This window comes from Arctopsyche grandis, chromosome 5 (genome assembly GCF_051622035.1).
Source record: "Arctopsyche grandis isolate Sample6627 chromosome 5, ASM5162203v2, whole genome shotgun sequence".
Classification (NCBI taxonomy): domain Eukaryota; kingdom Metazoa; phylum Arthropoda; class Insecta; order Trichoptera; family Hydropsychidae; genus Arctopsyche; species Arctopsyche grandis.
This window is the reverse complement of record NC_135359.1, coordinates 15566516-15583277: the sequence shown is the minus strand read 5'-3', so window position 1 is coordinate 15583277 and position 16762 is coordinate 15566516. Positions and strand designations below refer to the sequence as shown.

Sequence of the window (16762 nt, the reverse complement as noted above, 5' to 3'; positions counted from 1 at the left end):
TATTGAAAAAGAAAAATGGTTCGGTGATTATTCCACAAAAAGCGATCTCGCGCACGCCACTAAAATCTCGATCACGGAACATCTGGCACCCAAAAACTCCATAACGCAAAATATTGTACTAACGAGAATTCAAGTGCCAGATATTCCGTATTCGCGATTTTTGTGGCAACGATTGTCTAATCGTTGACAACTAATCTGACCATTTTAGTTTTTGCCATTGGGAAAGAAAAATATTTCCCGCTCTCGATAGTACTGATATTCTCAATTATATTTTATTCCATTGCTATTGGCAGTGAGGAGACATATACACGATTCCTTCTGTTCAGTCAATATATTCGAATTAAAACTTCCTATAGTTTTAACTCTGGGTTTGAATGTCATATTCGTGCACCCGTGCTAAAAAATATATTTTTTTTAATTGCGTTAACCTTGCAGCAGAACAACTAGTGCATTAAAATGCACCATTTTTATTTTTATAAGGCCTTAAGGCCTAATAAAAATTACACATTTTGAGTTTTGTTACTAATAGAAGTTTATTACAAAGCTTTATGACCAATATAAATCAGTTTAAAGTTTGCTTATTGTCAAGATGACAAATGAAATACAAATGCTAGCAATATAGGTATGTATTAAATTAGCATCAATTAACATCAATGTATCATTTTTAATTTGCCAATGATTTCAGTATTTTCCTTGCTTGTTGCAGTCACAAACTAATCTTTTATTGGGTTCGGTGATTATTAGTCAAATGTGAACCGGTCACAGGACAACCGGTCGCTCTAGATCGATCACACGTGATCACCCGTCACACCAAAACTGGTCACGAGAAAACTTGTCACACCCTAAAACTGGTCACACCATAGATCTAGAATATACTAGATCCGCCCTCACGTGTTATACTTGTCTCCCTTTTGGCGCATGCACAGTTTCTCTTAGTAGGTAAGTAGGTACCGCTGCGTTGTAGGTAAAAAAAACCAACTTCCCCGGTAGGTAAACCCCCCGCACCCCTCAGTTAGTGAAGACAAGATCTCCGACCAAAATAACACGTCTGGGCCCATCTAGTGTATTATACATCAATGGGTCACGAGAAAACTGGTTGACCGATTTTAGGGTGTGACCAGTTTTCTCGTGACTAGTTTTAGTGTGACGGGTGATCATGTGTGACCGATCTAGAGCGACCGGTTGTCCTGTGACTGGTTCACATATGACTAGTAGTCCGTTTACCCTTTTATTGCCTTTTGTGAACGGAGTGGCAGCCATGTCAATCACCTCAGTATAATATGTTGGTAGCACTGCACGCAACGAAGGGCTGTCACCATTGACAGTTGCGACGTACAACAGCGCGATAATTCAGACATAAACCGAAGTTTGTACATCCCCATGATGTCATCACCTCGTGGTGTAGGCTCTCTGTTGCCCACCGAGGTGTTCAAAATGCCAGAGGCACGTCCTTTGAAAAGAAAATCTGCTAAACCGAAAGTCCTTGACGAAGATACTTACATTGAGGTTAGTTTTAGTGCTTTACTTGTCCCATATTGTTTAGATATATTAATATCGGTTAATATCCAGTACAGTGGCTCGCATTTTAAACAAATACTTAGATATTGCGAATTAAAATATTCACATGCGACCTAGAATCAAACTGTCACTTTGCTTCAATGTATCATTCAAATACAAGTCAGAGTATTATCACCGAAATAATGATTTTGAGATTAAGTTAGATTAAGACACTTTAAGTAAAAATGTGAAATACTACACCATAGGTTTCCAAGCTTTTTTCCCCATGGATTTGTGGAACACCCCCCCTCCAGCCTGCTTAGTATTGAATTTTTCTAAACTTAGTAGCTTCAAATGTGGACACAATGCTGCTCAATGTGATTGGTTTTTTTTGTAAAGTGAAACATTTAAAAACAATTATATTCATACCTTTATTGAAAACAAGATATATGTAAGTAAATAGATGGATTTGGAACAAAACAAATCAGAACCTACTAAAATTCTTACTTAAAATGAATACACAAATACATGTTGTTAAAATGAGAAGGATGAACTTGATCTCTGATATTATATTTTGCCTCAAATTTGTAAGGTATTGTAAAAAAATAATTCCAGTAATTTATGACTTATAGACAGTGGCGGCTCGTGGATAAGATATCTGGGGGTGCTGCGGTTGATTAAAAATAAAAAATAAATGTTTATTTGGATTATATTTTACTATTAACATCAAAATTAAACATATGTATTTTATTTCATTAAAAAATTGATTCTTCTGTCTTTTTTTATTTTCCTTGAAAAAAGGTCTATCACCTATTCGTTAAATTTTTCACTGTTCATAATCTTTTTTTTTTTCAATTGACAGCATAGACAAAGCTGTCAATCTTTCCTGAACCATTGTGTTTCTTATGTATGTCTTTATTCTATTTATTGATGAAAAACACCGTTCTGGCTCTGAGGTAGTTGAAGTTGTAAGCAGAATTTGAATAAGTTTTGTTATTTCCACACGAACTTTACATAAATTGATTGCAAAAATAAGTTTTAAAAATATTAATAAATCATTAATACTATGCATTTCTTTCCTTGAGTAAAACACTTCTAATTCAGTTTGAAATTTTTCTTTATCTAGCATTGGATATGATTCAACGGTTAGTAGTAGATCTTCTATTGGCATTTTCTTTCAATACTTTTAAAAATTTTCTTTATTAAATAATTTCACAGCTATTAATCGATTAGAAAAAGTATATTTCTCTTTTATATCCTTAATAATAACATCGCACATATTTTTGGCTTCTTGAGACTGAGATGAAGACAATTCGCTGTAATAATCTCGTATTTGTATAATGGCATTAGTAAAGCATTTTGAATAAAAGTTTTCTTTAATTGAAAATGCACCGATATTACTAGATTGCATTTGGTTGTAAATAATTTTTACATGCGGTATTAATTTGTGAAAAAGTTCTATCCAAAATAAAAAATTGTCATCATTTAATGTATTCAGTAAATTGGTAGAATCTGTTATTGTTTTATCGGCATTTTCGGAAAAAGATTTAAGGTCTTGAAAATATTGCCTCAACTTCTCTTGATTTTGATACACTTAATTAACAGTTAGAGCCATGATTCTGTTTCGAAAATAGGTGCAAATATCGCTTTTAAAAAAATAGTTTGCCAAATAAATTAGAAGAAATAAAACTGTTACAGTGAGGTTTAGGAGGAAAAGTAGAAATGTAGAAAGTGTAAGAGGTGTAGAAGGAAAGACGAAAGCAGAAGGAATGACGAAAAGTGAGAGGTGTCGGGCGCGCGCATGCGACGAAAAATACGTCTCGTACAGCCGGGAGTGGCAGTACGAGACCAAGCTTCTAGCGCGAGCTCCCTCCCCGCGCCCCTCCTTCGCCCACTCGGCATATTCCAACGAAAACCGTACTGCATAAAATCATAAACGATGCCTCACTTTCTGATATTAGTAGCGCGATGTATGATCATTATTGGATGTATCGGTGTGCGGGCGAGCTTAATACACGCTTAAATAATATTGATATTTTCATATAATATACATACATTTATGTATATAATAATATTATTTTTTTCTCAATTTCCTTGTGGGTGCTGCAGTACCGCAGTGCGTATGGACGAGCCGCCACTGCTTATAGATATATTTTTAATATGCGAAAAATCTATCAGAACTATTACAAAAATACCTATATGTTAAATGCTATTTTTTATAAATAATCGAATAAGAAAGAATGATATAACAGGTACGATTTCGAAAAATAATAAACATTTAGCATTAAATAAATAAATGTATTTTAATGTAGAATAATATAAAATATCAATATCGGTCAGTCGAACATTCCGACATGGGCTCCTCGAATAGTCCGAGCCCTGGAACTTTACCCCAGCTTCCCCCCCCCCCCTCTCATCGGCCCTGAAGATAAGCAACAGGAATATCTTTCTGAAGCCAGAACTGCCGATAACCCTTTCTAAACTGCACCTTCGTCTAGAAAGGGTTACTGCGTCTTCGTTTGTTCTTAATCCAATCAGTTCTTCTTTTAATATGACATTCAAATCTCCAATGTCGTAGTATGGATTAGTAATCCACTGAGATATTTCCATACATCCTCAAATCTGGTTTTGAATTCTGCGTGAAGGACATTTAAATGTTGAACATTGACCAAAAGGTCATCATCCTGGACGTCTGTCATTGACAAGTGTGGGAATTGGAAAAATACGTGGAACCCCATTTTTTTTCTCCATGCACTACAGTGTACATATATTCACTAGATATTGCTTATTAATATTCTCTTTATTTTATTATCATATTAAATGCTATGTTGACATTACATACAATACTAATTTATTTATTTTTAGGAAATGGCAAAGATAATACAACGGGACTTTTTTCCGGATCTTGAAAAGTTGAAAGCGCAAAATGATTTTTTGGATGCAACTGAACGTAAAGATCATCAGAAATTAAGAGAGCTGTATATCAAATATAGTGGTGATCAGAGACCTCCAACGGAACGATGTAAATATTTTATTTATATTTTTAAAAATTCTGTATTCATTTAAAGCCAACATTATAATCAAACTTCTCGTCTTTATTAGATGCAAGTCCTGCTACTTTTGAAACGCCTCGCAGTGACATCCCAGGTACTCCGAGACATCTACTATTAGATAAACCTCTAAGGACTTGTGAATCTAAAACAAATCAAAATAAGACAAACGATAATGGATCATCTTCTAAATATTCTCTTGGTAAGATTTTATTATTATGGATTTTAAATTGTAGAAATTTTCATAAATCGAAATACATTTGTATAAGGTGTATATTGTATCGTATTGATTCTATCTTTCATTCCAGATTCTTATTTAGCTACACACACGAGTGAAGATAATAGTAGTTTTCAAGAACTCATGGAAGAAATGGGTCGTCGTAGTAGAGCAAAATTTGCTGACCAGTTACAACAAGAACACGATAGTCAGTTAAAAAGATTAGAAATGTGTATTGTTCCATCCATAGAAGAACAAGCGAATCAAATTGAAAAACCAATTGATGTAAATATGTTTTATCCAATGGTGTACATAAAAAGTTTTAATCTAATTTACATATGTATATAATTAACGCTTCATATTTTATTACAGTTAGATACTTGGTCTTATAAAGCTAAGAACTACATAATGTATGTTCCTGATGGACAAAATTCAACAGATCCAGTGCTTCAGAAACAAGAAGTGGTTCATTCAAATACAAGAATGGATATTGATCCATTTGACTACCAGCATAATAAAGAGATTATATCTCAAATCGCCAAGAGTCAGGTAGGCCACAATATCATAGTGTAGGGCAATAATCATAAATCAACCATTTAAATAAATTATTTATAATATATTGTCCCGTAATTTATTCACATAATTGATTGCATTATTTGTGAACATTGTAAAGTAATTATAACCTTACTTTTACAGGAAAAAATTTTGAGTGGTAGAATTGGTGTTGACGGTAGCACTCTTTTGGATAGTAAATCTAAAGACGGGGGTTTAAATAAAGGTTCAACTGAATCTTCGGGTAAACATCATTTCACTTTATTATTATTATTATATCAGATATTGGGAGTACAAAATTTTCATAATATAATAATATGGTGTTAATTTCAGACCTCACTTCAACATTATTACCTCATAGCTTTGTACGTACTCCTTCACCATGTCCTGGTGCTCCGGGCGAGTCGCCACTTATGACATGGGGTCAAATAGAAGGTACCCCGTTTAGGTTAGATGGTGGTGACACTCCCTTGCCAGGGTAAGTTTGATTTCTACTCATTAAAGAGCATCTCAAAATTACTATTATATTTGAATAGATCATGTAAATGTGCTTATTTCATTATTATTATGTATTTATTTACAGGAAAGGTTCTGGTACTTCATTTAAAATGGCTAATACTTCTAAACGAGAACAGCTTGCACTCGCTCTTGCAGAAAAGGCTGGACAAAGACATCGAGATCTTAAGCAAAAAGCTATTAATGCTGCTAAGAGAAGCATGTTGTCGTAAGCTATTGATTTTATAACTTCTGTTGATGAAAATATAAATCATATAATAAATTATTTTTTGTTATAAATATGTATGTACATCCGTATTCATAAAACTGTATTGTTTTAGACCGTCTCCGAGAATATCAACAGGATCTACTATTGATAGACTATCATCTATGTCTCCAGCAGCTCAACGCCTTGCCACAACACATCTTAAATGCCATTTGAGTAGAACTGTGTCTCCTAGTCCAAAGTTGACACCAAAATCAACACCTGGGCGTCGCACTCCATTTTCCAAGTCTGCAACACCTGGAGTATTGAGACGAAGGCCAAGTACACCTTCAATATCTTCAAATGGAGATGAAAGAAAATCGAAAAAGAATTTAACTGATGATTTACTACAAATAAATTTACCAACAAGGAATAGATTAAAAGCTTCTGATTTTTTTTCGTAAGCTTTGTAATTTATTTTATACATATTTTATATTGTAATGATAATTATTATAACAATTAATATTTGTACAAACATTAAATTGTAATGATTCAAATTCAACGGTCTGATTTAAAAATGAAATAAGTTTTGGTTGTGGCTATTTGCAGGTACTATATTTGCGACAGGCGCAAAGCCTTCTGCGCATGCGCGTGAACTTATAATCCGATTATAATTTCTTACATTTAACGTATGCTAGACTTTTTTAATCAATCGTTCATTATACATGAGGCAAATAAATTTCGCACGTTATTATAATAGATTTATATCATTTAGCTAGTTTGCGGCTTGAACTTGTATGTAGGTATTATACGTTGTATATGATAATAATTTTCTAACAATTAATAATATTAACTAATTTGGATTATATTTTTTACTCTACGTCACTTTACGAGTTCGAACTAAATTTTAAGAGGTTTAAATCAAAATTTTAACAGTAAACACGCTGACAGTGACAGTTCACGCGCATGCGCAGAAGGCTTTGCGCCTGTCGCAGATATAGTACCTGCAAATAGCCAATAATTTGCACATGCAGTACCTGCAAATAGCCAGTTTTTTATCTTGCATTTTACGATGCTTTTACTTCATATATTCAGTTATGGTGGAATTTGATTTTATCTATATATATAGATTTACATTTTGTAATTTTAGTGTATGCTATTGTAAGTATCATAGTTTTGATTGTAATTTCAAATATCTGGAAATACATGCATTTTATTCTTGTCTATACTTATTTTTATTCACAATAAACAAAAGCCAAATATTTAAGTATTTCGATATATTCTTATATCATTTGCAATATACGTATAAAACTCAAATATGTAAAGTAATATAATATATTGCATACATAAAACCAAAACTTTTACATTTAATATTATATGTTATTGTTTAAAAATTTCCTGGTAACACGTTCTGCTAGATCAGCGTATGTGATACGTGCTAGTTAATGAGTGCATAAATAAATATACACTAAGTAATTTTTTGTTAGGAATCTCAATACTTTTCACTATTCAGCAATTATTCTTTTACATAAATCGCGCTGTATTTTTGTCAATTGCATATTTCATTAAACGTATGTTCCCAGTGTTCTATTCATGCCATAGTGTTATCTGAATAATATTTATAACATTGAAAATGGCGTATGTATTTGGTTTCCCTCGAAAAATTGCAGTTATATATGCGGTTTTTATTCTATTTGCATTATTTTCGTGTGTAAGTACTTTTTTTTTATTAATCGTTCAATTATTTTAAATACACTAAGAAAAATAATAAAATGCTATAAATTATGTCTATTTCATCTGATTATAGATCTCGAGTCTGCGACTTGGAATTTTCAATGGAAATATTCACAGATATCCCGGAAGTTCTAGAGGCAGTCCCTATCACGTAAACAAACCCGTGCATATTAATTATCGTCCAATGCATAGAAATACGCATTTAACTGGATTTGGACAACATCACATATAAGCTGTAAAATATGTGCAATGAATTATATTTTCATACGTATTAATAAATATACAATGTGCTTTTAAAAATTTTAAATGTCTTTTTTTTGTATATTTTTCACAATCCACTATAAACTAATTATTTAGTTACATTTTACATCAAATATTTACTTTGGAGAAGCAAAATTCAACTTATTGCTCAAAATAACTCTCCCAACATATGTACATATACACATACTAATTTACATATTATTCTTATTTAGATTTGAATTTGTTATTCTACTAGGAAATTTTAAATGCTGATGAAATACACTTTCAAATACTGCTTATTCATTTGAATGTAAGTACGTGCTAAACTCAAATTTTATTAGAATTCTAATTTTCTATAAACAAATAAAATATTGAATTCGTAGTCTAGTTTTGTTTGAACCTTACATTGATAACTACATATATTTCATTTATTTAAAATATTCCTTAAAAACTTGTGCACTTTTTTTCGCTTGTCTTAAAATCCATAATGGATTGATTAATACTTAATTGATATGAAGTTCCATACGTTATTGTTCATTTGCTTGTATCTGATGGTAAGTTCGAAAGTTTCATTATAGTATTTCAGTGTGTATAATTGATTACAAGTCTTTTTACAATTTGTATATAAATTTAGGTTGCAGATGCCCGGTTAGGACTTTTTAATGGTGATATTTATGTAAAACAATCACCTTTTGGCCGTTTACCAAAAAGGCACCATGCTCCAGTTTGGATTAATATATCTCCCATATACTCGAATACATTTTTACCTGTGTTTTTGAGTAAACCTAAAAGTCCTGTTGATGTGAATCGTACTATTCGCGGAAGAAAGGCTCATTTGGATAGTGATAAAGAAGAATCCAGAATGCACAGTATTGGCAGAAGTATTCCAGATATTACACCAAGAAACAAAAATGATATAAGTCATATATCAAGAAACAAGGAATTGCTTTACAAACTGTTGAAATATTTATCATTTAGAAATACGTTAAATATCAAGAAGCTGAAAACCATAAGTAACATAAAAAAACTTCTTATAGCCTTGAGCAAAAGTAAAATGAATAATCCTAAGGGACTAAAATATTTTAACAAATATGAAGAAAACGTGGGCTTAAAATTTCCATCAAAAATGTTGACACCGAATAATCGCGCATCATTTAAAAACAATGCACATTCTTCAAAATCTAAATTTTATCCACAAATATTTACACCATATCCAAAACAGCGATCGAGTCTACCTTCACATATAAATAGACATAATAATATGAATAGTTTCAATCATAAATTGAATTCAAAACGATTAAATATTCTAATGAATAAGCTGATGTACGATCATCATTTTTTTTAGTAATACTGTATTTAAACATTATCTTTAAATGCATATTTTATTTATATAAAAATATTTTCAGCATGGATTCAATAACAAATATGAATTCCAACTTAAAATAAACTTTATTATGTATCCTATTTGATTATTTTTAAAATAAAATAAGGTTTTTTCATGATTGTAAATGAATTTATACATTTTATTAATAAAATTTACCAACTTTTATTTACATAATTACTTTTTTTATACACATAATTTGCATACTTAATTAAATAGAAAATAAAATAATTTAAGGAATGATAGCAATATCAGAGCATGTTCGGAAATGTTCCTGTGGACCGCAACCCGGTCCTGATTTTCCATCTCCACAAATTCCCCATCTGTTAGCTAACAATAAAATAAAATGTGTAAAATAACAAATTAGAAATTATAATAGAATCTGTTACTCAAACTATATCACACATACCGACAATCCAAGTCCATTGCAATATGCAATGCTCACAAACCAGACCGTCAGGAAGACTCAAAATCAAGTCATGGGTACCAAGATGTGCACCTATTGCGTGTTTGTCACTTCCATCAGCCATGTTAACAGATACATCATCGAAACATTCTTCTGATTCAACGGTAAACTTGTCAACGTTGCAAATTTTAAATTGGAAATAACCTCCGTGGTTTGCTGTAATAGTTATTTGTATTGGAATATTGCTGCCTTGCTTGTAGCTGGAAACGAAGTAATACAATTATAAATAGTGAATAATATTTAAAACCTAAATTAACTCCTAAAATATTGAAATCCATGTAAGTATAAAAGAAAATACTAACCTTTTAACAATAACTCCTTGTCCATATAATGTATTACCCAATTCATGCATCCTAGGTGTCGGATCAGCATAATTATCTCCACACATTCCACACTTTCCACCATTCAAATTCCATTGTTGCTATAAATTTCAAACATTTTCACTCATTTTTCATTAAATGTAAGAATCATTGATTAACTTTGCTAAGCAATCGAAAATAAATTCACTTTTACGTAGATCAACACAAAGCATTGAGCTATGGTTAATATAACATTTAAGAAATACCTGAAAGGTTCCACAATAAAGTCCATTGTCTGTGTAATCAGGAGTTGCTGTTGCATCGATTCTCCATCTCGAGGCTCTATTAACAGGATTCATCACCATCCCATGGCCATTTACAAGTAGCGGCGTAGCCACCAAAAAAGACAATACAAAGATAAGTTTAAACATTTTGATAAATTTGAAAGAATTGCTGGACCGATATCGAATGAACACAGCACGATTGTGAGTCCTTTTATTAAAGAAGTTTTCATATCAAAGCTTAAAAATATTTTTGTAATTTGCTAAAATTTAGATAAGGAATGTCGTAACATTTATTACCTGAATAAACTATACAGTATAAAGTTTCAATTGTCCGAAAACTATAAAATCATAAATGATAACACGCCGCATTTACGCAAAACAGCTAATCACTCTTAAGTTATCAATTAATTATGTTTTTGTTTCTACACTTTATTTTTAAAAGAAGAAACACATTACAAAGGGAAATTTTGAAATATTCACAAGAATTTATTTTCCTGTGTATTTAAAATATGTTGAGGCACTTCAATGATTTAATTATGGATATAAAAAAGGTCATTGTGTTGCACTTTATTGATCAATTTGTTCGCAATAAAAATTCTCGATCATCAATTGCTGTAAATCAATAATTAAAAACGTCAAAAATATCATAAATAATATCATTCCAATCATATATAATATTGCATTCGTTAAAGCTTCAACGTTAGGAGTTCCAAATGTTTTAGTTAATGTCGGGACAAGGTTTCAGTTTGGAGTTAAATTTCTGATATGTATTTATAAATAAATACATTCTTATTTTCATGAAACCGTAAAGATATAACTTTCACTCTTTGTATATTATTTTTAGTTTAAAAATTGCCTCCGCTATTTTAGAAAATCATAAAATATACTCTTAAACAGTGAAAGGATTATAGAGAAAATAATAACAATGATTGAGTAATATCAATCGTAATAAAAATCGAGTAACACTGCAATGTTATCACTTATATGTTGTCTAACAATACATAAATATAATATTTAATTATTTGTATAAATATTAAACAATTGGAGATGCAATTTCAATTTAAAAAAATAAATTTTGAAATAATGGGATCCCTAGTGTTGAAATTTGCACCAATAAATAGTTGTGGTCACTCAATGAGAAATAATGAATAACAAGGTTTTATTACCTTTGAGTATACATATTCTTTATCTTTAACGTTTTATGAATCACCACATAAAAATTTATTTTGATACCTAAATCAGATTTATCGCAACATTGCCAAAATATGTGTTTACAAATATTTCAACTATGTAAGCTTATTTTCACATACATATGTAGTGGAATGTTTATTACATACACAGATCCGATCATTGAAAATCATGTGGTGCTTTGCTCATACATACATATGTATATACATACATATGTTACCGAAGTGAAATCGTTGGATTATTTCTATGTACATAAATATTTTAAATTCTTCAGTTTTTACTGAATCTATATTCTTTTTCTTTGGATATTGACAAAAACCTATCTAATGAATACGGATCAATCAAATTAGTTTTAAAGCATAGAGTGACAAAAAGTCAATGAGCTTCATTTAACTTAGTATGCACCTTCTGAATCTTATGTATCTTATATATAAAACCGAAACAGCGTCTTTAATTCGTTTCTGATTGGCTGGATTGGTCAGTCGTTAAATAATATTATTTTATTTGATTAAAATAAATTTAATAAAAAAACAAAGATTTTTTTCTTGGTTTCATTTCCTTTCCCATTTAGGAGCGAAGCTTGTTTAGTAGGTAGCACCACTAGTACTACATATAACTAAAAAAAAACAGTGTTCGTATATAGGAACAATAAAAATATATTTGAATATGCATGAAATTATAGGATCGGAGAAGTACATTCGATTACTAATAGTAACTAAATAGCACTGAAACAATACGAGTCTTGGGTAAACGATATACATATTATCCCATCGAACATCAATTGATTGGAAAACTCGATTGGCAATCATCTGGCAAAAGTTCGAGTACGATTTACCATATGCCAACAGTATGGCTTGGTAGTTGCGTGTTTATGTATGTTTAGCACCAAAAGGTTACCGGGTTCTATCCCATGCTAAGCTTTAATGCTGCTAGTCAGACTTGGATATTTGTGACTGCAAGTCGATTGTTTCCTATCAGAGTTTGCCAATTTATCTAATTTAATTGTTGAAACGGTTCCTCTATCAAATTGGAAAAAGCCATCTTACCCGATATGTCACAAATATCTAAATTTGATTTATGTGCAATATGTGAAAAAATATATACAAGTCTAAATTAATAGATGTCTCTATGGATTAATTCATTAATTATTTAAATGTTAATTTCTTGTTCTTTAGCCTCTCGAAATACAGCGATTTATGTAATAAAAAAGGCTGCAACGTTTGTAATTAATTCTCTAAGAAGGCGTATTGGGGTTTAACTGCCTTCCTGGTATATATCTATGTAAAAATAAAATAAATAAGTATCTTTATACTGGGTAAACGGGTTAAGGTCTGTTCATACCTATCTAGCAAGACCCGTATCCTGCAGGTGTCATGCAAGTGCGGATAGTATGCTTTGGTACATTATATGGACGTATTCATACTCCATTCGTGCATGCGCATTTACATATTCATGCGCGTCCATATAGAATGTACCAAAGAATACTATCCGCACTTGCCGGACACCTGCGGATACGGGTCGTGCTGGATAGGTATGAAAAGACCTTTACTTGTCAAATGTGAATCACTAACAGAATAACCGCTCGCATAAAAATCGCTCGCGCGGATTTCCCGTCACATGAAAATTGGTCGCACAGTAAAGTTGGTCGCAAGAAAACTTCTCGCAAAATTGGTCGCAAATACTTTTGTTACGAGATTTTTATTATTATCGACTATACATTTGAACGTCTCACATTGATACGGACATACGAGTTCTTTCCGTCATTGTAGAATCGAAAATTATATGTTTAGTCGATAATAATAAAAATCTCAAATTCACATTTGACAAGTAATCGCCGAACCCTTTTACTGGTATCTACGAGGGTAACTACGGGAGGGGTCTACCTCACGAGCCCGAATGTGAAACGCCCGAAAACGCAAATATCGGAAGGCAAAGATCGAAAATCGAAAGATAAAAAAGGGTGCATGGTAAACGATACATACTCACTTAATTTGCGCGAGCAGAATACAACAGGAACAAGAGGAACAGGCTATTCCTCCCGTATTCTGCGCGCGCACATTAATACGGGAGGAAAAGCCTATTCCTCTTGTTCCTGTTGTATCCTGCTCGCGCAAATTAAGTGAGTATGTACCGTTTACCATGCACCCTTTTTTTTTCGATCTTTGCGTTTTCGGGCGTTTCACATTCGGGCCCGTGATGGAGACCACTACGGGAGATGCCTAGATTTTCAACGTAAGTTTTAGTGAGTTACCGATAAAAAATTGTTTTTATCACAAAGCATGGCCATTGTTTAGTTGTTTTGAATTGAAACAACAATGAACGAACAGTTGGCTAGCATGGCCGCAAGTGACAGCTGACAGTTGTGATGAAGACGCGACCTGCGAGTGGGGGCGGTGGTGGCGTTGGATTGACGGGGGCGGGGGTGGGGGCAGGAGTGGCCGTGGCGCCCCCCGCCGCAGCCGTGGCCACCGTAAGGGCCCGTCGTAGGCCTGCGCCCTCCGCACCCGCTTCTACCCCTACGCCTCCTCACTCCAACCCGCACCCGCCGCCCCTCACAGACTGCTACACTCCACCACCTACAGACCGAGTACGCTACATGCACTCCACGACTCCACTTATTTATCCTATTTGTTTGTGCATTCAATAAGTGTATTCTTTTTTGGTTAGGAAAACAGTACTCATGGTAAATTTGCTGGAATCAGCCCGGAGTCGATTCAATGCATTAGTGAACAAATATCAATTGAACAGGTTTCCGAAGAGGCATGCTCAGTATTAGCCGAAGATGTTAGTTATAAATTAAGACAATTGATACATGTAAGTACTAAACCAGTAATATCAAAGTTTGAACTATTCGAAAAACTTGTATTTAATTTGATTAATTAAATGATTCCAGAATGTAGCTTTACATGCGAGAAATACAAAAAGTCAAAAAGTGGAAGTGGAAGATATTAATGTAGTTTTGAAATTAATGGACATTGAACCTGTTCTCGGTCCAGCAGGTCCACAGTGGGTGCCAATTGTTGAATCAGAGCACTTGTGCACTACCTACGTTAGTTACTTAAATATATTACATACTGAATTTTTTAAGATATGTAATATAATCGATCATATGTTTTTTTTATTTCTGGAAAAGGACCCCGTTATTGATCTGGTGGCAATAGCAACTCGGCACCAAGATCTAACGACAATACCATCCCCTAGTTTATCTGCATCGTGGATAATTGACAATAAAAATGCAGCTGGGGACAATTTAATCAGTCCCAATTTACAAAATTATTATTTGAAATTATCTAAAGGTTTGTATGGTGTTATAAAACATTGTATATTTTACAAACAAATGTATTTAATGCTTTTGTGTTATTTTAGCTCTTTTGAGTAATAATAAGCAGCTAGTAAAAATATCATTACAAGATCTGAGCACCAATACACATATTGGTCCTATCGTTCCTTACATTATCAATTTATCACTTTTGGTTTTAAGTGAATTAGTTACCCCAGAAATTTGGAGAAAACAAGCCTTGAAAATACTCAATTGTTTGTTGGTTAATCCGTGCTGTAGCGACACAGATGTTACTTTACAGGTTTGTCAATTATATTTCTTATAATTATAAATCAGCTGTGTTATTGGTATATTATCGCTATTTTATTTACAGTTACAAAGATTGTTTCCGATACTAGTGTCAAATATTTTGACAGAAAATATCTTGTCTAATGAAATGCTCAAAATAATGCTATCTGTGGTAACAGTTTGGCCTCAATTAGCGCACATAGGTATTGCGTCTCTTTTCTAGTTATACTACTATATAATATTACCTTTTTTAATACTATTTTAAATTTTACAGGTAGAAATATTGTATTAGAATATTTATCACAAGGTGTTGAAGAGAGATTAAATGGTCCTTTAGTAGAGTGTTTAACTGCTCTAGGAAGAAAAGCTCTTGTGGATGGTCTCACAGCACACATGCCCTTAATAGAAGCAATGTCATCTAATGAAAATGATAAAATACATCGACCTGGATTACACGAAGCAATTTTGGTATAAATAAGAAAAGATAAATAATAAATAAACTGATGTCTTCATTTAACGATAAAATTAATATGTTTTTTTTACAGAATGCATCGTACACATATTTAAAATTACCTAGCAATAGTTACGATTCAAAAATAGCATATGTTGATCAATATTTGTATGAAATATTAGGAGATGCTATTATTCCTAGACGAATTTATAATTACGTACCAGGTATGATTTCGAAACATTTTCTTAAAACACATGCTCAAACAAGTACTTTTAATGAATACTATAAAAATAAACACATGTATTTCAGAAAACATTGTTGAATATATTCCAAATGGTGATCTGGATTCTTCACCACCATCACCATCGAAGCCTAAAAAGAATCCAAAAGTAAGGATAGTAAAATATTTTCCTTGTGACAAAGAAAATAAGTTTGTTGAAAATGTTTTCGAACAGAACAATTCTAAGAAAATTCATTTATTTCCAAAATACATTCAGTTCAATGTTGATGGTTTCCGTCAGTTTAAAATTGAACCAAAAATAAAGCAAGAGTTTGAACCGCTGTATTCAACTCCATTTCTCAATGGCAATAAATACAATCCCGATAAAAAAATAAAAGTCATTGTTGCGAATGGTTTGTTATTACGCTTTAAATATAAGCTACCTTATGTTAGGAAAGTACCTACTAATTATGATCATTTTACACTTTAATTGACATAAGCTTTTAAAAATAAATAATATAGGACAGATTTGTAAAAATATTATCAGTCATTATTTATTATTAATGAATTAGAAAGTATTTTATACATAATAGGACAAGACATTTTGTAAGAAAATATTTTTTAATAAACCATAATGTTCAACTTTTTCATTTATTTTTACATCACTCATTCGCATGGAACAAAATGATATTTTTTATATAAAATGTAGAGATGAACGAAATCAAATGCTACGACAGTTTAAAATGTAAGGAGTAAGAAAGGTTAAAAAATATTAATTTTGACCAAAACTACACAGAATAAATCAGAAAATGCCTTAATTATTTCAATCATTTATATTAAGAATTTTGATTTATAATATAATAGTATAATTTAACAAAGATGTTTTAATTTCAAAACATAATATTGCTTACATAT

The 16762-nt window shown here is 32.0% G+C and overlaps 3 protein-coding genes across 6 annotated transcripts; 2 read left to right on the top strand and 1 right to left on the bottom strand.

The window, feature by feature from the left end:
- The first annotated feature begins 1272 nt into the window (after nt 1–1272).
- Nucleotides 1273–8054, top strand: Es2 (ess-2 splicing factor homolog). 4 transcript variants are annotated; one of them, XM_077431540.1, is made up of 10 exons: nt 1273–1506; nt 4363–4519; nt 4600–4749; nt 4856–5049; nt 5137–5313; nt 5461–5560; nt 5650–5794; nt 5900–6040; nt 6153–6323; nt 7018–7240. In XM_077431540.1, the coding sequence occupies exons 1-10, from the start codon at nt 1381–1383 to the stop codon at nt 7028–7030; spliced, it is 1374 nt and encodes a 457-aa protein (XP_077287666.1). In that variant the 5' UTR covers nt 1273–1380; the 3' UTR covers nt 7031–7240. The 4 variants fall into 4 exon arrangements, 2 of the variants coding, with proteins under 2 accessions (XP_077287666.1, XP_077287665.1); XR_013260623.1 differs by having other exon boundaries at nt 1303–1506; nt 6153–6602; nt 7031–7273; XR_013260621.1 differs by having other exon boundaries at nt 1303–1506; nt 6153–6580; nt 7031–7240.
- Nucleotides 7824–10633, bottom strand: LOC143912263 (uncharacterized). Its single transcript, XM_077431541.1, has 4 exons — nt 10403–10633; nt 10140–10258; nt 9781–10037; nt 7824–9701 (listed from the first exon to the last, which is right to left on the bottom strand). The coding sequence occupies exons 1-4, from the start codon at nt 10565–10567 to the stop codon at nt 9604–9606; spliced, it is 639 nt and encodes a 212-aa protein (XP_077287667.1). The 5' UTR covers nt 10568–10633; the 3' UTR covers nt 7824–9603.
- A 3283-nt stretch (nt 10634–13916) lies between these two features.
- LOC143911788 (uncharacterized) lies at nt 13917–16497 on the top strand. Its single transcript, XM_077430831.1, has 9 exons — nt 13917–14195; nt 14276–14422; nt 14502–14657; nt 14742–14904; nt 14975–15189; nt 15262–15379; nt 15451–15644; nt 15722–15851; nt 15937–16497. Exons 1-9 carry the CDS (start codon nt 13974–13976, stop codon nt 16335–16337), a joined length of 1746 nt encoding a protein of 581 aa, XP_077286957.1. The 5' UTR covers nt 13917–13973; the 3' UTR covers nt 16338–16497.
- Nucleotides 16498–16762: the final 265 nt, after the last annotated feature.

Coding starts and splice junctions, on each gene's coding strand:
- LOC143911788 (XM_077430831.1), top strand. CDS start 13,974: ATGAAGACGCGACCTGCGAGTGGGGGCGGTGGTGGCGTTGGATTGACG. Junction 15,190..15,261: donor ACACAGATGTTACTTTACAG/GTTTGTCAATTA, acceptor TTTTATTTACAG/TTACAAAGATTGTTTCCGAT. Junction 15,852..15,936: donor AATTTATAATTACGTACCAG/GTATGATTTCGA, acceptor CATGTATTTCAG/AAAACATTGTTGAATATATT.
- LOC143912263 (XM_077431541.1), bottom strand. CDS start 10,567: ATGTTTAAACTTATCTTTGTATTGTCTTTTTTGGTGGCTACGCCGCTA. Junction 10,259..10,402: donor TTTATTGTGGAACCTTTCAG/GTATTTCTTAAA, acceptor TGAAATTTATAG/CAACAATGGAATTTGAATGG. Junction 10,038..10,139: donor CAAGGAGTTATTGTTAAAAG/GTTAGTATTTTC, acceptor CTTCGTTTCCAG/CTACAAGCAAGGCAGCAATA.
- Es2 (XM_077431539.1), top strand. CDS start 1,381: ATGATGTCATCACCTCGTGGTGTAGGCTCTCTGTTGCCCACCGAGGTG. Junction 5,795..5,899: donor GGTGACACTCCCTTGCCAGG/GTAAGTTTGATT, acceptor ATTTATTTACAG/GAAAGGTTCTGGTACTTCAT. Junction 6,041..6,152: donor GCTAAGAGAAGCATGTTGTC/GTAAGCTATTGA, acceptor GTATTGTTTTAG/ACCGTCTCCGAGAATATCAA.